Source organism: Pelophylax lessonae (assembly GCF_965119305.1).
Source record: "Pelophylax lessonae genome assembly, chromosome: 5".
NCBI lineage: Eukaryota > Metazoa > Chordata > Amphibia > Anura > Ranidae > Pelophylax > Pelophylax lessonae.
The window spans coordinates 279556526-279578433 of record NC_138772.1 but is presented as its reverse complement, the minus strand read 5'-3'; the positions used below and the strand labels follow the sequence as shown (position 1 = coordinate 279578433).

General features: G+C 44.3%; 1 protein-coding gene across 1 annotated transcript in view; it reads right to left on the bottom strand.

The window, feature by feature from the left end:
• Positions 1–21908, bottom strand: part of ELP2 (elongator acetyltransferase complex subunit 2) — a 266743-nt gene that overhangs the window by 183941 nt on the left and 60894 nt on the right. Inside the window, exon 8 of the mRNA XM_082259224.1 lies at positions 16321–16476. Coding sequence (XP_082115350.1) covers positions 16321–16476 — 156 coding nt within the window. The remainder of the gene's footprint in view (positions 1–16320; positions 16477–21908) is intronic.

Sequence of the window (21908 nt, the reverse complement as noted above, 5' to 3'; positions counted from 1 at the left end):
CCCAAAGCAGTGTAGACATGAGGGGTGGGAAAAAAGCAGCCGCGCCCAAGGCAACGCAATACCCACAAAGGAAAGAAACCAACTGGGCAACATGAAAAAAAACTTGCTCAACAGGAGCAACAACCCAGGAAAGAACAAGTAACCCAGGGGTAAAAATACCCCAACAGCCAAGGACCCAAACCAGGGACCCTAAGGCACTGCCGCATTACGAACTTTGCGGCCAAAGGAAGCATCTGCCGATGCCTGAACATCCACCTTGTAGAATTTTGAGAAGGTGTGAACGGACGACCAAGTTGCAGCCTTACACACCTGGGCCACAGAAGCCCGATGAGGACAGGCCCAAGACGTACTCAGAGATCTTGTAGAGTGCGCCTTCACAGGCATAGGGGGAACTTTCCCCTTCAAAGCATAGGCCTGCTCAATGGTCTGTCTGATCCATTTGGCGATGGTAGAAGCCGACGCCGCCATGCCCTTCCGAGGTCCCTCTGGAAGGACAAATAGAGAATCCGTCTTGCGAAAGGATTCAGTCGATGACAGGTAAACCCTGATCGCCCGAACAACATCCAAGGAAAGCAAAGCCACTTCCTTTGGATGTTTAGGCTTTGCACAAAGCGAAGGCAAGACAATGTCCTCATTGAGGTGAAATTCCGAAATCCTTTTCGGAAGGAAAGACGGGTTAGGACGCAAGACCACCTTATCCAAATGAACCACCAAATACGGAGATCTGCAGGACAAGGCAGCCAGCTCCGACACCCTACGAGCCGAGGTGATCGCCACCAAAAAGGCGACCTTCTTGGACAACATAGACAACGAGATCTCCCTGATTTTTTCAAAGGGAGCGTGTTGCAACACGGACAGAACAAGATTCAAGTCCCATGGAGGCAAAGGCTCCCTCCTAGGAGGGACCAGATGCCGCACCCCTTGAACAAAGGTGCCAACTAAAGAATTAGACGCCACAGGGCGCTGAAAGAGAACGGCCAGAGCAGAAATCTGACCCTTAATCGTGGCCACGCCAAGCGCTGGTCCACGCCCATTTGAAGAAAAGCCAACACCCTTGATACCGAGTATGAACGAGGGGAATACCCCCTGGACTCACACCAGGCAAAATAGGCCTTCCAAGTACGGTAGTAAACCTTCCCCGAAGAGGACTTTCTAGCCTTAATCAAGGTGTGAATGACCTCAGGGGATAGACCCCTATCCTTCAGGATCTGGGTTTCAACAGCCAGGCCGTCAAAGCCAGCGACTGTAAAGCAGGATGAAATATCGGCCCTTGAGACAGGAGATCGTCTCAAAGAGGCAGACGCCACGGAGCGTCGACCGCCAGATTCACGATGTCTGCGTACCAAGACCGGCGAGGCCAGTCTGGAGCCACCAGAATCACCGTTTTCGGTTCCGAGGCCAACCTCCGAAGGAACCTGGACAGCAGCTGAATCGGTGGAAAGGCATACATCAGACGATATAATCCAAACAAACAATCAGCCAAGCGCTCACTCCGAAAGGGAAGACTGGCGTGCTGCTCTCCTCAGGCAGGGAACTCCAAACGGATGCATAAAGGAAAAGAAAAGGAGGCGCAAACACCTAGTGCATTACCCGTGGTACTGTTAAAATTGGTTTAGTAAAAATGCTGAATGCATACTCACAAACATGAAGAATAAAAATCGTATTGAGCTCTGAGGAAGGGAGCTTGACTCCCGAAACGCGTTAGCGGTCGCAATTTCCAGGACATGGTCCAACACATGGGTGATGGGAATTTGCAATACGATTTTTATTCTTCATGTTTGTGAGTATGCATTCAGCATTTTTATTAAACCAATTTTAACAGTACCACGGGTAATGCACTAGGTGTTTGCGCCTCCTTTTCTTTTCCTTCATACATCAGACGATACTGATGCCAGGGCGTCACCAACGCGTCTGAGGCGTCTGCCCGAGGATCGCGCGTTATTGCCACGAACCTTTCCACCTTGTTGTTCAGACGAGACGCGAACAGGTCCACATCTGGGGACCCCCACTTCTCGCACAACATCAGAAAGACATCCGGGTGAAGGGAACATTCTCCCTGGTCCAGGGTCTGGCGGCTCAGATAATCCGCCTGCCAGTTTTCCACCCCCGGAATGTGAACAGCAGATATCGCCGGGACGTGCGTCTCGGCCCAAGACAGAATGTCGGCCACTTCCCGAGCCGCTCGGGCACTCCTGGTGCCCCCTTGGTGGTTGATGTAGGCCACCGCTGTGGCATTGTCTGTCTGCACCCGAACCGGACGGTCCTGCAGCCTGTCCGACCAACGCCGAAGGCAGAGATTTATTGCTCGCAATTCCAGAATGTTGATCGGAAGAGAGGACTCCTCCTCCGACCAAGTTCCCTGGGCAGACAGAACGCCCAGAACACCACCCCAGCCCGACAGGCTGGCATCCGTGGTGATCACTGTCCACGAGCAAGGGCGAAAGGACTTGCCCCCCAACACCGCCAGGGACTGGAGCCACCACAGAAGGTCCCTTCTGGTGCGATGACTCAACGAAATCTGGAGATCCAGAGATTGCGGTAGTCCGTCCCACCTGGCCAGAATCTCCCTTTGGAGACCCCGCGTGTGAAACTGGGCAAAGGGTATCGCCTCGAAAGCCGAGACCATCAGTCCCAGACACCTCATGCACGTCCGGAGGGACGAGCACTGAACGTCCCTGAGGGACCCGACTTCCTCTTGAAGCTTCCGGAGCTTGTCTTCCAGCAGGAAGACCTTCGCCTGGACAGAGTCCAGGATCATTCCCAGGTAAGGAAGACGAACCAACGGACATAGCGTCGACTTTGGAAAATTTATCGTCCAACCGAACTCTTGCAGAGTCTGCATCGTGACGGACAGATCGTTCACCAGGCCCTGACTGGTCGCAGACCGAACCAGAATGTCGTCCAGATACCCCAGGATCGAGATGCCCTGGGCTCTCAACAAAGCCAGAACCGGCGCAAGCACCTTGGTGAAAACCCGCGGAGCCGAGGCGAGACCAAAGGGCAACGCCACGAATTGGTAGTGATCCTCCGCAATGGCGAATCGAAGGTACTGCTGGTGACCCTCGAAAATGGGGATGTGAAGGTACGCATCCTTCAAGTCGATGGAGGCCATGAATTCCCCCGGAACCAGAGCAGCCACCACCGAGCGCAGGGATTCCATGCGGAACTTGCGAACCCGCACAAAGCGGTTCAGAGCTTTCAAGTCCAGAATCGGACGTACCTTGCCCTCCTTTCTGGGCACAGTGAACAGATTTGAATAGAATCCCCGAAATCTGTCCCGATGAGGCACAGGAACCACCACTCCCTGAGCTCACAGGTCCCGCACCGCCAGGTGCAGATCCCGCAAGCGCTCCGGAGACAGCTGAAGATTTGAGGGAAAAAATCTGTCCGCCGGCCGAGAGAGAAACTCGATCTTGTATCCAGATCGAACGATTTCCTGAACCCACCTGTCCCGAACGCGGGCCAGCCAGGGTTGAAGAAAACCGAGCAAACGTCCCCCCACCCCAGAACTGGGTGAGGGCGCCCCTTCAGGCCGCATTGTTGTTATGGGCAGCGGACCCGGACTGGCCGGACTTCTGCTTACCTGCCGACGGCTTTTTCTGGGAACCTTGTCCCTTAAAGGGCTTACCCTTATAGTGCGACCGAAAGGCACGAAAGGACCCCTGAGAGGGTCTAAAGAAGCATTCTTCTTACCGCGAACAAACTTAGACTTGTGAGTCTGGGGCAAAAAAGTACTCTTAACCCCAGAAACACCCTTGATCAGAGTATCCAAGGATTCGCCAAAAAGGCGAGAACCCGCGTAGGGCAAATTAGCCAAAGTCTTGCGAGAAGATTGGTCAACAGACCAACATTTCAGCCAGATCAGGCGACGGTTCCACACCGCCACACTCTGCAGACGCGCAGCCAAAGGGACCATATCTAGGTCCGCATCACACAAATACATGACACCCTGATGAATCTGATCCACCATAGCCAACGTTGTCGGCGAAACAGAGTCAGCCACCAGAGTGCGCCTGAGCACCTGCGTCCAATCGGCAATAGCCTGGGCTGCCATAATGGAAGCAAAAATAGGCTTCAGCATAGAGCCCGCAACCGTATAAGAGTGACGGGCCAGAGACTCCAATCTCCTGTCCGTAGGGTCCCGGAACACCGGGGTATCCTCAGCAGGAATCGCAGTGGACTTATTCAAAATCGCCACCGCGTGATCCACCTGAGGCGGCACACACCACAGCTCATCAGTAGCTGGTGTAAAAGGATAACGCAGCTTGAATCTACTCGGTACAGCAAAAGGTTTCTTTATGTTGCGCCATTGCTCCTCAACAGCGCGCTGAAATTCCGTAGAGCAAGGAAAAACCTGTGACATTTTGCGTTTTCTCTGCGTCCCAGAAGAGGACATCAAAAGCAGGCGGACATGGTTCATCCTCCAAATGCAGCGTTTGTTTGATAGAAGCAACAAACTCATCCATGATTGCAAGCTCTTCAGACAGGCCAGGGGGAGAATCATCAACCCCTTTCACCTCAGCCTCCCCTTCAGACCCCGCAAGGTCTAGAGAAGAACGAGACCCTGAGAAGGGCACACCAGCCATAGCATCCCCATCGCCCTCTAAATCAGAGGAAATGGACACCCTGGGCCTTTTTGTGGATCGATCAGCCACCAGCATCTGCACCTGAGCAGCAAGGTTAGCCACAATAGCAGCCAGATCAGCCCCCTCAGGGGAAGCAGCAGCAGCCCCCTGGCCCCCTACCAAGGAGGGAGGAAACTTGCTTTCCTGAGAATCCATGCCCCAGTAACTCAGAAAAAAAGAAGTATTGCCCCTTTAAGGCCGCGGCGATCATTCACCGCACCCACAACACACACTGACCCACCGGGCTAGGAATACAAAGGCAAGGAATACAGGAATGGAAGGTAAAAACCTGGAGAGGTCACACAGGCTGCTGCTTCATCGATCGCTGTCCTCAGAGCAAAAGGAAGTGATGCGAGACTGACCGCCCCCATACAGCCTATGTAAGGCTACACAAACATGGCCGCCGGCCGAGACTATGTGGCCCGCGCGATCGGCGCTCTCACCACACAGGATCGGTCACCACAAAACTGTCACAAAAAAATGGCGGACCGCAGCAGCGGCCGCCGCACAGTATGCCCACAACATGTCTCACAAACACGTCCTTCACAGCACACAGCATGTCACACAGCCTGTTACACAGAGCAGAGCATGAGAGCCCCCCCCCCCCCTGCAGCCCACAGAGAGCAGCTATACTGACAGGGAGCTCAGCATTATGCACAGACATGCAGGGTCCCACAGTCCCAGACTGACACCCAAGACAGACAGGTTCCCACACAGAAATATACTTACCATCCGGATGGCGTGGGGAGCCTGCACAAGCGATCAAACCGCTGCACTGGGACAGGGAGAGTCGCAGCCAGGACGCAGTGGAATTGCGGTGCGAAACCGCATGGCGTCCAGTGAGGTAGCCACCTCACCGCAGCATCCCTGCAGCAGACAGGGATGGGTCGTTCATATGTGCCAGGGAAACCTAGCTGAACGCTCGATGGCAGGCTGGGAAGCCACCGGCCCTGAAACCCCGGATAACCAGGGAGGCCAGCCCGAGACCCAGCACCGCACGATCATCTTCATCAGAAGATCTGACTAGAGCTGAAAAGAAACAGCTAAGTAAAGAAAGAGAAAAAAACTCCAAATAAAATCTAAAAGAGAGAAGAAGCTGAGGCTGAAAAGCCCCAGCACAGGAAACGTCTAACCTACTCCTGAGCTAGACAAATGAAACTGAGGTAGGAATGCAGGAAGCAGGAGGGTATTGACTGAGGGGACCACCCCCTGGGGGTGGGGTATGCTAAAAGCTTTGATATTAACATATTCTGTTGTCTAGCCACTCCTACGGAGCAAAGGTCAATAACCCTATTGTGACGAATATGAAGGGGGGGCGACTGTCGGAGGACGTAAGAGAAACCATGTTTAGTACATCTCTGAAATACTTAGCTGTGTAAGCACACTGTAGTATGGAAAAAAAAAACTCTTGATGTGCCAAGTATGCTCCTACTTTCCTCTTTGACATAACATTACAGCTCTAAATTTCTAAGCATGAGGTGTCAGCCATGCCTTCCTGATTTCTGATATATTCCAAAGAACAGAAACTTTGTATCATCTCCTACCCCCTCCTCATCTCCATAACCCTTCCATGTCCACATAAAGAGAACACAGGATGTTATCAGTTCACATGATTTCTAGCAAAATGAAAGTGTATTTTTTACGGTCAAAATGTAAAATCATATGTATTTATTGCATTTCAATTATTTCTCATTTACTCCTAATTGCAATAATCTTTGTAAATGTATTTTTTGACAATCCCCACATTTACTTCCTCCAACTTTGTATGTAAAGAGGGTAAAGGTGATGGACTCATCAAGCATGTCTCCAGACCTAAAGCCTATTAAGCATCTGTGGGGCATCCTCAAATGGAAGGTGGAGGAGCTCAAGGTCTCTAACATCCACCAGCCCTGTGATGTCATCATGGAGGAGTGGAAGAAGACTTCAGTGGCAACATGTGAAGCTCTAGTGAACTCCATGCTCAAGAGGGTTAAGGCCGAGCTAGAAAATATTGAGACTTTGGGCCCAATTTGAAATTTTCACTTAGGGGTGTACTCACTTTTGTTGCCAGTGGTTTAGACATTATAGGCAGTGTTGAGTTATTTGAGGGGACAGAAAATTTACACTGTTATACAAGCTGTACACTCCCTAATTTACATTGTAGCAAAGTGTAATTTCTTCAGTGCCGGTTCACACTTGTGCGGCTTGCGAGATCGCATGTAATTCAGAGTGCACTGCTCCTTCATTACATGCGATCTCATGTGCGGATGAGAGTTCAGCCATACACTGTGTATGGCTGAATTCACACTGTATCGGCAAACTCGCACATGAGGCTTTTTTTGAGCCGCATCAGAATCGGATCGCACAGTGATTCACACTTGTGCGATCCGATCCTGTGCGAACTGTCAGATCGCACTGCGATATGCGATCAAACTGGGGGTGTCAACACTTAATTGACACCCCCTGCGTATCACATATGGCAGTGTGAACTGCCAGATGTGCGGATGCGATACGGGATCATGCTGCATATTCACAGCGTTCCCGCATTGTACAAGTGTGAACCGAGCCTGAGTGTTGTCACATAAAAAATTATAATAAAATATTTACAAAAATGTGAGGGGGGTACGGACTTTTGTGAGATACTATATTAGTGATCGACCGATATTGGTTTTGCATTGCCGATGCCGATATTTTGGCCAATGCATATCGGCATCGGACAATATTTTCGTACAAAAAAATTTTTTTTTTTTTTTTTTTAATTTGACAGGTACTTTTGTGGAGGGATCTGGGGGTCTAAAGGACCCCAAACCATTACTCTGCACTTAAAAGCATTCAAAACGCCAAGTTTGGCTGTTTTAAAATGCTGTCATTTTTTTTAAATCTGGCACCAGACGGTACCCAGAAGTGTCTCTCATGACATCACTTTCGGGTTTTTACATGGAGACCGGATCAGAGCCTAATGCGGCTTTGATCGGGTCTTCGGCGGCCGTGCAGGCTGGTTTTCCAGGGTCTCCGGACAACACACATAAAAAAAAAATTATATATTATATATATATTTCACCTTAAAGTTGAGTTGTGGATACGTTTAAAGCAGGGTTAGATTATAAACAAAAAATATCCCAAGCTTTTAACATCTCACAGAGCACTGTTTAATCCATCATCTGAAAATGGAAAGAGTATGGCACAACTGCAAACCTTCCAAGGCATGGCCGTCCACCTAAACTGACAGGCTGGGCAAAGAGAGCATTAATAAGAGAAGCAGCGAAGAGGCCCATGGTAACTCTGGAGGAGCTGCAGATATCCACACCTCAGGTGGTAGAACTTGTCCACAGGACAAATATTAGTAGTGGACTCCACAAAGCTGGTCTTTCTGTTCAGAGCGGGAGGCAGTGTGAATGGGCTATGATCAGCATGCTTACAGTCCATTGAGAACTACAAGCCAGCTGCCGAGATGGCAGACATGACTTGTAGTTTGCTCATTCAGAGATTACTATGAATAAATGATGTAGTTACATGGGTGAAGCCCAGCACAGCTGCAAGATTTTAAAAATTTGATATCGGGTGAAGAAAGAGGAATCCCCGCCCACTCTCGGGAAGGGGGAAGTAAAAGGTCTGGAGATTGTTACATATTAAAACCTAAATATGGGTTAACACATGCTACAAAAGGTGAACTTATCCTTTAAAAAGAGATGTACAGCCTGTACAGCTCCAATGGATCACAGAAGTGCAATTCGTTTGGCACTCCTGTGACCCGTTTTCAGCAGAGCGTGGACCGAAGTGAACGTCACAGATGTCAGTAAAGGCATGTCATCATAAAAATGGAAGTTGGGATTCGCCAGGTGCCTGGACTGACACCCAGCTCAGTCTCTCAGCAAGCCGCTGAGAGCCTGAGCCGGCCGCTCCCCGCCCATCCATAGTCCAGCACTCCAGTGAGCGAGGAGGGGGCAGAGCAGAGTGACAGTGACTGACAGTCAGCAGCTCTCTGCTCGGTGAGCTCTCAGAACCAAGCGATCGGTGGTGTTCGATCGCTCGGTTCTCAGTGTAGAGGCACCGGGAGCCAGACACAGGCTTCGACCAATGCTACAGCCACCTAGGTAAGTATAATTTGGGGGGGGGGGGGGGCGGGGAGCCATACATCGCTTTTAAACTTTTTTCAATAAATCGATTTAAAAAACACACTACACTTTCCAATATATATATAGAAGTCCCGATTCATCTTTCAAACACCTATTTGGACTGCAGGGAGAAACTAAAAGCTGAACTCCAGACAAACATTAAATACACAGATGAAAATATTAGAGAGCAGTTTGACCTGTCTAAGAGCATGAAATTCTGCATATTCAATTCTGAGATTTACACAGCCCCATCAATCAACACAGTCAATAGTGAGACGCCACCTACTCCATTACAGTCAAGAAATACATTTGTGGAATCTCCCAGCTCCCAGCCTGCTGAATCAACAGTGAAGGAGCAGCTGACCTGCAAGGTCATCTCTCTGCTCACTTTGCCTTTTGATCCTGTCAGCTTGTTCCTGATCATAATATTTGTATACAACACACCGGATTAGCTCCTACCACTGCCTCTCCCTGTCCCAATTTCAGTTGCACCATACCAGTAATTACATGAAATTGATACAAAGTCAAATTCAGGTATTAACGCTAGTTGAATTTGAAAAAAGTAAAGATTTATTGGATTGCATTCCTTTGTGTCTTTCATCTGCCTGGAGATCGGCAAAAAACATGAATAAAAGAATTCACTTTTATATTTTAGTTTAACAAGGCAGCATTTGTCCTCAGTGTGTCATATTGAATATTTGTATGCCTTTCGGTCTACATACCCACCTGTGACACGGCATTTTTGTTTGATGCAAACATATTTTATCAGCAAATTCATTCCCTAATGTAATATGCAATGTAAATAGCATTTTTAATTCAAAACCACGTTCCGCATTAACAACAAAGACAAACAATGGCGACAAGCAGGTTTTTGTTTGGATATAAAATGATTACCAGTCTGTAGTACAGCACACTGGAGAGTAGCAGAGCCAACAGGCACATAATCAATAGAGTGACATGTGAAATATTTCCCCTATGAGTTGCAAGGTAGAGTATCACTTCTGCGCTCTACTGAATTACAATGACTACTTCAAAAGACCAAACTATTCTTTTCCAGGATTACAATCTTTTCTCTGACAAAAGAAGTGATTGTGCTGCAGAAGAATCAAAGCAGCCTGCAAGGAAATTTAATATGCGTTTGCTATAATGTGCAATTGCATGGTGGAATTGAATCATCTTCCTTGTAACAAACACAGAGACATATTTTCTTTATATGCACATTGTACTGTCGAACAATCTGAATGATTTTTGTGCCAACACAGACTAAATTAAGAAACCGGGATGGCAAATTTCATGATAAAGTGACATTTCTTTATTGCAAAGCAGATAATATAAAGAAAAATGTTGCACTGTCACTAAAGCGCTTGTGTGAACTCAATTAAAAATTTCCACAAAATTAGAGTGCTAATCAAACACTCAATAATCATAAAGTGTATGAAGTGCAAAAAACAAATATATATCAATTAATTACGTGTAAATAAATACAATTTATCAAACCAGAAAAGTAAAATTGCAGTTCATATAGTCTGTATCATCATGCCAAGAGTAATGTGCAAAATCAAGAGATAATTATGCAGATGATACACAGTTCCAAACGAGATGATGGTATTAAAGTGGGGCTCAGCACGCTTGCTTTCTACTTTCTAAGTGTTGCAAGTGATCACCCAATAGTGCTCCACCCTGAAAATGTGCAAATTGGGCTCCTACCAGATATTTAGATCTTATTTGGGTCTAGCCTTGCTTTAGTGAGAACAATCCTCATTATAGGTATGATGCATAACTCCCATCAGGAGGCCCATAAAGTAATCGATTTCTTAGTATGGCTCTCCAGATCTCTATGTAAAATATTAGTCCCACAAGGTTACCAGTATATAGAGCAAGATGCGTGTGACGAGAGGGAAGAAATGCTCATTGCGCAACAGCCATCGTTAAAATTAATTTAAAAGGCAGATACTCACAAGTCTATTAACCTCCTTGGGGGTCTGATTATGTCTGAATTTTTGTGCTAAAAGCGGTACATTGATTTGCATGGAAATATGTTGTTTTATATTTTAGGCATGTAATTCTTAGGAATAACTCACTTAAATCTGTCCAAACAAGAGTCTAGTAGACATCCCAGGTATGATTAAGTTAGAAACACGAAAATCATAATATATAATATAATAATACATTTTATTCAATAATATAATCAAACCAAAAACACTGAAATGTGTACAAACAAGGGATGCAATATTACTAGTCACTGTAATAAAGGTTTAGAAAACATCTCGGGTATGAAATATTTTGAAACATGGGATTGCACAAAGTCCGACGTCACAATCAGGACAATAGAATCTAGTTTATTTTCTTATTTTCCTTCCACTGTCATCTCTCTTCAAGCAACAAACCACGCACATCCTTGTATGTGCTGACGTTTTCTCAGTTGGTGGGATGTAGTCCAAGAAGTGACGACCAGTCAGGCTTTCCGGGTTGACAACGCCAACAGCATGACGTGGAGATCTGTTAACAGCCATTGATGGTGTTTGGGGACTCAGAAAGATTTGTTCGGCAACTTTCCAAATAAAGTCCGCATGAATCACAGGCTTGTCACTCTTTTTTGAGCAGAATGTATGCATTCCACAAGCATTGCTTAAGAAGATGTCTGATGATCTTCTTATAGTATTTTTTTTGCAGCTTCCTCATAGCTGGGTAGAATGTCATTGCTTGGTTGGCTCTGTCAACACCTCCCATGGTGTTGTTGTAGTCTATCACTACTTGTGGCTTCATAACTTCTTTCCCACCTTTTAATGCGTACCATAACAGTGGATGTGTTATGCACTGTACTCATTAGGCACACATCTTTCTTGTCCCTCCATTGCAGTGCCATCATTTTGCCTTTCTGCCAGGCAACCATTTCTTCTGTCTTGAGCTTCTTTTTGACAAACATTGGCGGCATGTCGCGGCAGTTAGCCCTTACCATTCCATAGGCATCGGTTTTGTTGTGCAGTAGAACCTCAAAGTTTAGGAGAAGTATAAAAGTTGTCCGTTGATACACAATAGCCCTGATTTAGCAATGGCTCAATTAGTGAAAGAACAGAAGATGTTGCAATTCCATAATTACTGTATTTTCCATAAAATTTTCTTCCTTTTCCAGTGTATATCACTGAATTGGAAATGTAGCCAGTTGACGATTCGCATAGCATGTAGGATTTTACGCCAAATCGTGCCCTCTTTGATGAAATGTATTGCACCCAGCTGAACCTTCCCTTGTAGGCCATTAGACTTTCTTCTATGCCGATGTCTCTTTCTGGCACATAGCTCCGTTGGAAATTCTGAAGAATCATTTGATATACTTCCCAAATTTTTTTTTTAGTTTTTGTGCAGAATGAGTAGTTTTATCAAATTCTTCATTCATTTCAAAGAGGAGATATTTCATTATGAGGGAAAATCTGTATTCTGACATGACCGTGCCAAAGAATGGAGTGGCAAGTAATGTATTGGTTGTCCAATACCACTTCTGCAGAGGTTTCCCCACCACTCCCTGAAGAATTATTAGGCCCAGAAATTTCCAAATGTCATCTTCGGGCACTGGTTCCCACTTGCATTGTTGCATTGTTGCTCTTTGTACCGGTTGGTCTCGGTAACTATTTTTTCAATAACCTTATCGGTCAAAAATAATTGTAGGTATGCCAAGGGCTTGTCATGGTCAACGTCAACTTTCATACCAGGTGCTCCTGTAAATGGGAATCTTGGGGGCGCTGCCTGATCCGTACCACTGTCAATAGAGCACCAAGTCTGCACATCGCTGAGCTCAGTCGCAGAATCGTCGCTGTCGTCACTTTCCGTACCGGATGACGAATTTTCCTACAAATCGATATCGCTTAGTTCTTCAAGTAACTCCGTTTCGCTGTCGCTGTTTTACAGTTAGTCTAAAAGCGCTTTTGTGCAAAAAGAACGCTTTTTGGATGCCATGGTCGTTCTCAATTTTCCAGGCGCAAAGAACTGGAAAAGCACAGGCAGGGCACTGAAAAAGCCACCAGGTGAAATCCTGTGGTGAAATGGCTTGATACAGTGTAATCCATTAGGATCACAACTTTGTATCAGGTCATTAGTTTTATTTACATTTTTAAAATTGCCACCAGTTCCACCCCCCTGCATCGCGGCGCTCGCAGGGAAGGGAACCGGAAGACAGGTGCCGGCATCGGCCGAGCACACAGCGGGAGGACAGCAGGAGGATGCCTGGTAGACAGGGAGAGGACGGCGGGGGATCGGAGGGGAAGGTGAGTTTTATTGTGACGTAATCCTGTGTGGCTCTGGGTTACCGCTTTTGGTACTCTATATTAACCCAGACCCACACTCGGGAATACCACCAGGGAGGTTAAAAAGCACTGGGAAATCCAAATAAAATGATGAAGTATAAGGCTCGGCTCTCATAGACCACCCTTAAGTGATTTTTAAGAGGGCACCTGATGTTATAGAGCCACCCATTAAGCCCTCCTTTTGTGGCCATTTACAGGGTTTTTACCCTTGTCGGAGGGGCCCTGTATGTAGATGTTGTGGTTCCTATTCAACTAGGACCCAGACTTTTGAATCCACAGTGACTGGGAGAACATATAAGATTGATGGTTTTATAACCTGTTCTACCAAAAATGTGTATATCTATGTATATCTTTTACAGTGTAGCTGTGGACTACAATATGTAGGGAGGACAAAAGGAACTCCACAAATATGGGTGAAAATCTTGCTAATATCAGGAAAGGGTTCAGTAAACACAGTCTTTTGAGTCATTTTGCCCTTAAACATGGCAAAAACCCATGGGGAGTTAACAAAGCAGGTATAGAATCTTTTTCACCTCACTGGTGGGGGAGTAATGTAATTTGCCATTTTTCCAGGCATGAGACTCACTGGATTTATGAGCTCAAAACCCACTGCCCACAGGGGCTTAATATTGAGTGGGATATAAACTTTTTCATTAACAATAGTTAAAACCTGGGAGGAATACAGGATGTGTTTATTCTTTTGTTTCATTGAAACCTTAGAAATAGTGGCATTCCACCCTTTATTTTTTCATTAGATTCATTTTTTATTAATTTTTCTTTTCATTTCTATTTTTATTTTTTCTTTAAATAAATGGTTTGCTTTGACAGCAATTTTACATCTAGACTGGAGATTTGTTGGAATCCAAGAACATGGCGGACATTGCTTATGGATTATAAGTAACCTGTGAGGCAGCAGCACCCTCTAATGTCCATTAGTTGTGAAGCTATATAACCTTGCCATGTGTGAGCACCGCTGTCTGTTCCCAAGGTGATGAAAGGTGTTCCCCCTCTTATGATGAAACGTACGTCAGGTGGGAGGACATGCAACACTAAGAAATTAACAACTGCATGTGTGGAATACTATCATCTTGTTTGGGACTGTGTAATTTCTGCATAATTATCTCTTGATTTTGCAAATTACTCTTGGCATCATAACACAGACTATATGAACTGGAATTTTACTTTATTAGTTTGATGAATTTATTTATTTACACATGAATATTTGATATGTATTTTTTTGGACTAAATGCACTTTATGATTGTTTGATTAGCACTCTAATTTTGTGGATTTTTTTAAGTTCACACAAGTGCTTTAGTGACAGCGCAACATTTTTCTTTTTTTATATTTAGTATTGAATTGTGCAATAGTGCGCTGTCGTTACCATTGATTATATAAGCAGTAAGGTATCTATGCTTAGCGCTGATAATATAGTGGTTAAGGTAAAACTGTGTAATGGGCTACATTCATACTTGTACTACTCCAAAGTTGCGCTGACTTTGGAGTGCAGCTTTGACGCAACTTTGGATGGGTGCAACTTGGATTCGATTTTGGCTTTGACCAGTGATAATGAACAACTGTTACACACAAGTTGCATTGTATAATTGATTATATAATTGGACGATTTTCATGCAACTTCTGAGGGTTAACATTGAAGTCTATGGTCCTCAAGTTGCAGGAAAGTCGGACCAAAGTAGTACATGAACTACTTTGAAGTTACTGCAACTTTAAGTCGCGCAAATATGAAAGGGTATAATTGGAAAACATGGGGAACAACTTGTCATGCAACTTTGATGTCCAAGGTTGCATGACAAGTTGCACAAGTGTGAATGGAGCCATAAACAGGATGTTTCTTCCTTAAGCAACCAGAACATACAATGTTTTCTTTACACTACAGCCAACCAGAATACAAAACACGAAAAGAGACTGAACAGCTCTCAATATACTGTACATGCAGGTTACAAAAAAAAAAATGGAGGCCTAAACTAAATACCAGCTGTCATTTTTTGTTGTGTGCCAGCAATGCCTATTTTACTTTCCCTAAATTATTGTAAAATTGATCCCAGGTATACAAACCTGTAGCAGCTAATTGGAAACATAATACTTAATTACACCTTCCTGCAGTGCAAATCCCTTGAATTTGTGCGGTGCATAATTTTAAAGCATGACTTTATATACATTTTATATAAAAATAAAAATAGGCCATGAAGAGAATTCAGCATAAATGTATTCACTTTAATAGAAAACCTAGCTGAGAGAAATGCTGTGGCTGCCATTGCTGCACCCTCCTCCAGAAAATGCTAGCTGCCAGGCTATCATGCGGATCCAGTTATTTCTTATAGGCTTTGAGTCACCACCCCAGAGCAAGCATCCAGGCATAGAGTTAAGACTTCACCCCGGACCTAAGCTGCATTGAAGTCAACATATTTACCACTCCCAATTGTTCCTCAACAAATTTTGGCTCCCTATGCTGCACTTATTAAAAATTGAATTTACCTAGTCAGCTTCAGAATACCACATACAGCACTCCAGGCACCAGCAGTGCAATAAAAGTAATATGCAGTGGGAGCACTTTCTATGCTTGTGCGGTCTATGCTTATATTGTTAAACATAGATTGCACTTGTAATAGATTTAAGGCCTGGGTGCTACTTTCTACTGCACTGTCAAGTAACCTGACGTTGTGAAGAACAGGGCTCTCCAAACAAATTTCAAGTTTACTGTCCTTCAGATGTTAGGCAGACAGGACTGTGCCAGTGGGAGAGGAAATGCACAAGCGTCAGTGATAGTAAACAATGCCTTAGGATTTGTGAAAGTGGGAGTGTGGTCAGTAGAAGGAATAGTGCCCTATCGTTGGTGCCAGTGGCAGGAAAAGTGCCTCACTTTGGTGTCAGTGGGAAGAATAGTGCCTCATCGATGCTGTCCGATGAATGAATAGTGCCCAATCATTGCTGTCTACTGAAAGTGTGGTGCCCTATTGTTGGTATTAGTAAGAGGAATAGTATCCCACCTTCTGTGTCAGTGGGAGTAATAGAGGGCCATCTTTAAAGTCAGTGGAAGGAATAGTTTTCCAGGGCGCATAAACCCAAGCAAAGGGTTGCAGTTTGGAAACTACTGGTCAAGAGAATGCAACAAGTGCCAAGCTGGGATTTGAATCACGTTATAGTATAGTAAGTAAGTACAGTATAGTATACATAGAGTAGTAGGTACATTTTGTGTGTCCCAAGTACAAAACCTTTTTGATAGCTGAGTCGTTAAAAGATCATCTCCTAAAAGATAATTTTGCTTACTTTTACAGCTGACTTACCTTCTTCTTGAACTAAAAATACATTCTCCTTGAGCTTGATATGGTTTTCTTCCAATTCATGCTCATTTTTGACAGGCTCTAAAGCAGGCTTGGCAAATATCTTCCAAATACGGATAAGGGAATCTTGAGAACAACTTGCAAGATACATATGCTTTCCTGGAAGAAAAAAAAGAAAAAAGACCTTGAACAATAACTATCATGACTACAGGACATTCAAGGTGAATATTTGCCAAGCTAACATAACTGCTTATTCCTAAACCAATCGGTATGCTTTATAACAAAAAGAGTCTTTCATTGTACCAACAACAAAGGTCTGCATATTGTCTGCAGAATACACACTATGAAATGACAAATCTTGATCTGTGCATAAACATTTTGTTGACCTGGTCACTTTTCCGGAGGTAGAAACAGTACTACCACAGCATTCTGGATCAGCAGAAGGCCATATGACATTTTAATTCCTTCAATCTTTATATAAATGTTTCACATTGCCGCATTGTTAGGATGGGTTTATAAACATCACCCCTTTTACAGCTAGCCACCAATACTTTGAACAGCTGTTTGCAAACAAATCTAGCGGTCAGTGACAGTTTCAGCTCCTCCTAACCCTCAGGAGCCAAAGTTGTGTTTTTTCTTGCGATACCAGCAAAAAATGGCTTTAGCTTTCAGAGACTGTTGCACCCTCCCTTACACTTTTCATACACTTATCAGTCTGGATTGAAAAAACACAGCAAAAAAAAAAAAAAAAAAATGAAAGTAGGTCCTAAAAACTATAAATAAACAATATAAAAATAAAGTATTACATCTACTGATGTTGCCAACTTCAGATTTATGAAGGCAAAGTTGGTTTTGTCTGGAATCAAATACATCAGCCTTTCTTTCCTGATAAGCTGGAACTTTATTTTATTTTTTTATTGATTCAGGTCAACCAATAAAAAGAGTTAATAAATTCCAGTAATTTTGAAAAGGAGGTATAAAAAAAAAAAAAAAAGATAAAATAAGTAATCTGGATTTGAACTGATTTTTCACAGCTGCTATCTAGCCTTTGCTAGAAAGCTGTAACATAAAAAAGGAAGCAATATTTAGCTTACATCAGCCTTTATGCAAAGGTATTGTTAAAGTGGGGTAACAAGAGTAGTGAAGATGCACACGCTGTTGTTTTAATACTAATCCTTGCAGCCACACATTCAGTAGAGTTTTGGGAAACCTGCAACATACAGTTCATGCTTGATATTTGCAATCTGTATTGCACATAGTGTACTAGCACACTCATGGAGCCTGTGCTCTGTCCGTCCAGTATTACAAATACCCCATCTTGACCTCAAAACTATAAGTGACCAGGAACTAGTAGAGATCACACTTTGATTATCAAAGGGTACAGATTCCAAGCCACTTGAAATATCATTAATCTAATAAGGTCTCAAAAATTAGCACATAAAGGTGTATTTAAGCCTTCACTTTAAAAAACTGGAACTGCATTCCTCTGTCATTCTTAATCAACGTAATTTCTCTTTTTAATAGACTGAATGAAAAAAACTCCTAATGCCTGGTGATCCTGCCATTTCCCATGGATTCCTCTAGTATTCTGACTAATCATGGAAGCAGATCCATGCTATCATGATTAGTTTGCATTGTTTCAACTAGTAATAAGACCTACAGAATGCCATTACATTGCATGGCTTGCCTGTAGTTAGTCTATGATATTACAGGCTAACAAGCCCTCTGCCCATCTGCACTCACTTTGATTCTCATCAGCAGCTGTGCTTTGACATGCCATGTAACCATACCCCCCCCCCCCACTCAGGCATCATAATGAAGCCTTGATATCACATGAGCACCGAAATAGAGCAATGTTAGTACTTTTTAGCATTTGTTAACATTTTCACTAAACATTTTACAAATAAGAGTTCATGTAAGTTTTATTTAAGTTAAAAAAAATTACAGTGCAAAACACACTACGGGTGATTTACAGAAACTTAAGTGTTTGTAAAGTCGTGTGCTTTTTTTTTTCTTAATAACAAACACGTTATACTTACCTACTCTGTGAAGTGGTTTTGCACAGAGCAGCCTGGATCCTCCTCTTCTCGGGTCCCTCCTGTGCTCCTGGCCCTCGCTCCTGTTAAGTTCGCCCACAGCAAGCAGCTTGCTATGGGGGCACCCGAGCCAAGTTGCCGCTCCGTGTGTCCAAGAGTTGGCTGAGTTTGATTGACAGCAGCGGGAGCCAGTGGCGTCGCTGCTGTGTCTCAGCCAATCAGCAAGGAGACTCGGACGGACGAGGGATTTGTGGACATCGCTGAATAAGGCTCAGGTATTAGGGGGCCTGCTGCACAAAGAATTCTTTTTATCTTAATGCATAGACAGCATTAGGATAAAAAACCTTTTGCCTTTACAACTCTTTAAAAAGAGAAGTATGGTAATGGCACAAAAAAAATAAAAAATATATCACCCATACTCCCAAAAATGGCTGCAGCAGCAATCCCAGTTGCTCTACCCCAAAAACGAAGTGACCAAACACCACTGATCGCTCAGTAATCCCCCCCCCCCTCTGAGCACTGCTCTCTGGATTGCTGGGCTGGGGAGGGGGCGAGAGAGCCTGGCTCAGGTTCTCAGCAGCATGCTAAGAGGCTGAGCCAGCTGTCCGTTCAGGCATTTGGGGGACTCCCGACTGTAAGTCCCGGTTCACACTTATGCGATGCGGGAACGCTGCGAATATGCAGCGTGTTCCCTCATCGCATCCGCACCCCTGGCAGTTCACACTGCCATATGTGATATGCAGGGGGTGTCAATTAAAAGTTAACGACACCCCCAGTTGAGATCGCATATCGCAGTGTGATCTGCAAGTTCGCACAGAATCGTATCGCACTAGTGTGAACCACCATGCGATCCGATTCTGCTGCGAATAAAAAAAAGGGTCATGTGCGCGTTTAGTGCGATTGCGGTGCGAATTCAGCTATACACACTGTATGGCTGAAATTTGCACCGGACAGAGATCGCATGTAATTTAGGAGCAGTGCTTTCCGAATTACATGTGATCTCTGTGATCGCACTAATGTGAACCGGCCCTTAAGCCAGGATCTTTCCCAGAGCTAGACTGGCTGACTAACATCAGTTTACAGAGGGCTTTAGCACTTTAATGAACATTAAATCAGTTACTTTTTTTTTTTAAACAGAAAACTGATTGGCTGCAATGAGCAAATTATTTCCCATATAGTGCTTTTAAAAGAAAAAATCAGCTAAAATGGTGATAAATGACTCACTCAAGTATAGATACACTTCAAAAAGTAAACAATGATTTGCTAAACTATTTAAATTGATAGTAAAGGTTTAATCAAATTTCATAGAAATTAGATTTCTATGAAATCAAGTCAGATAACTTATTAGATAACTTGTTAGAAAACAAGCCAGTTATCTGACTGTCATGATGCTCCTCTGGCCTCTAACCCAAGACTCGATTCACACTAGAGCGACTTGTCAGGCGACTTGTCAGCCTGACAAGTCGCGGTCCCTCGCAGTCCATTGACTGCTACAGGACCCGTTCTAATAGGAGCGACGCAAGTCGCTCCGACTTAGAAAAAGGGTCCTGTACTACTTCGGGGCGACCTCGGAGCGACTTGCATAGACATTCATTATATGAAGTCCGTGCAAGTCGCGGTGCACGGGACTTCACAAGTCGCCCCCGAAGTAGTACAGAGTCGTGTCGCCATAGTGTGAACCGACTCTAATAGTCTCTGACCTGGCTCAAGTATGCACATAAGCATTTTCTCTGAAATGCTTGCCTTATATACATTCTCCAGTCCTTTGACCCAAAGTACACTGAAGCCAATAGATCAGTATAAGAACCAGGCAACAGAAGGACATCAGAAGCAGTGAACTCTAATTCTCCAGTACAGGTTTACTTTAACAGCTGTATATAGCTACTTCTGCTCCCACTAACTCCTCCAAGGAGCATTAAAGCTGAAGCATTGCCAAAAATGTTTTGGTATAGTTACACAGTAAAAAAAAAAAACCTAGTTGAAATGTGCCTAGATCTGGCTGATGCCACATACAACTTTCAGCCCCCACTCCGGTAAACACTGAACATTAGGCAATTGGAGGATGGGAATCATGACATTGATCTGCATCTCCCTAATTTAAAGAGTGTCTTGCATTCAATAAAGAAATGCAAAAGCTATTTATAAATGGAGGAGGTGCGGAGCAAGCAACCCCCTGCGATAGACTTACTACAGCAGGAACCACTGGTTTTAATGCATGACAATGCCGACAGGGGAGTGCGGGCTGAAGAAAAGTAAAAGTTATAACAAATGTTGTTGTAGCCAGAGATGGAGCACACTTTATTAGAGGCAACTTCTTCTTTGGCCATACCTAAGCTATAAAGTGGTTGTAAACCCTCACATATACTCAGTGAAGTGAATAGCCTCAAATGATACACAGAGATGAAACAAATCCCCCTACATAAGTTTTACTTGTTTACCTGAAGTATTCTCTACAACCCTTCAAAGTGATAAAACCCTTGTGCATCTGTGAGTAGTACAGAGAAGGAAGTAGAGAAGGAAGTGAAAAACCAGTTACAGCTCTGAGACATTCAAAAAATTTGGGGGAGCATACCCATGTATTTCTAAAGCTGCTGCAGCTATCAACCAAAAGACATGTATATTAAAAAAGAATAGTGCGCAAATGCAAAAGAAATAACTACCAAATCTGAAGACAATCCATAAATAAAAATGGGGGTTTGGTCCCACCATATGGCCATATCGTGCTCAAGCCCACTACTGCGTCAAAGTACCCCATTATCAGTGGGTCCTACACTATCCATGAAAAAGAGATGAATCCAGCCATTCTAACCCTTGGAGATAATACTCCTTGCTGGGAAGGATGTGCAAATGCACTACAGGGGACTCCTCCTATATCCAATTGATGGTGGACACTGATTGAGTACAGGTGTGTGTGGGGGGGTGGGGAGGGTTGCTCAACCTCGATAGTCTGGTCAGACCGAATACATAATAAACAGGCAAAAAATTTGGGGGAGCTTTGGTAGTTATTTCTTTTTCATGGATAGTGTAGGACCCACTGATAATGGGGTACTTTGACGCAGTAGTGGGCTTGAGCACGATATGGCCATATGGTGGGACCAAACCCCCATTTTTATTTATGGATTGTCTTCAGATTTGGTAGTTATTTATTTTGCATTTGCGCACTATTCTTTTTTAATATACATGTCTTTTGGTTGATAGCTGCAGCAGCTTTAGAAATACATGGGTATGCTCCCCCAAATTTTTTGCCTGTTTATTATGTATTCGGTCTGACCAGACTATCGAGGTTGAGCAACCCTCCCCACCCCCCCACACACACCTGTACTCAATCAGTGTCCACCATCAATTGGATATAGGAGGAGTCCCCTGTAGTGCATTTGCACATCCTTCCCAGCAAGGAGTATTATCTCCAAGGGTTAGAATGGCTGGATTCATCTCTTTTTCATGGATAGTGTAGGACCCACTGATAATGGGGTACTTTGACGCAGTAGTGGGCTTGAGCACGATATGGCCATATGGTGGGACCAAACCCCCATTTTTATTTATGGATTGTCTTCA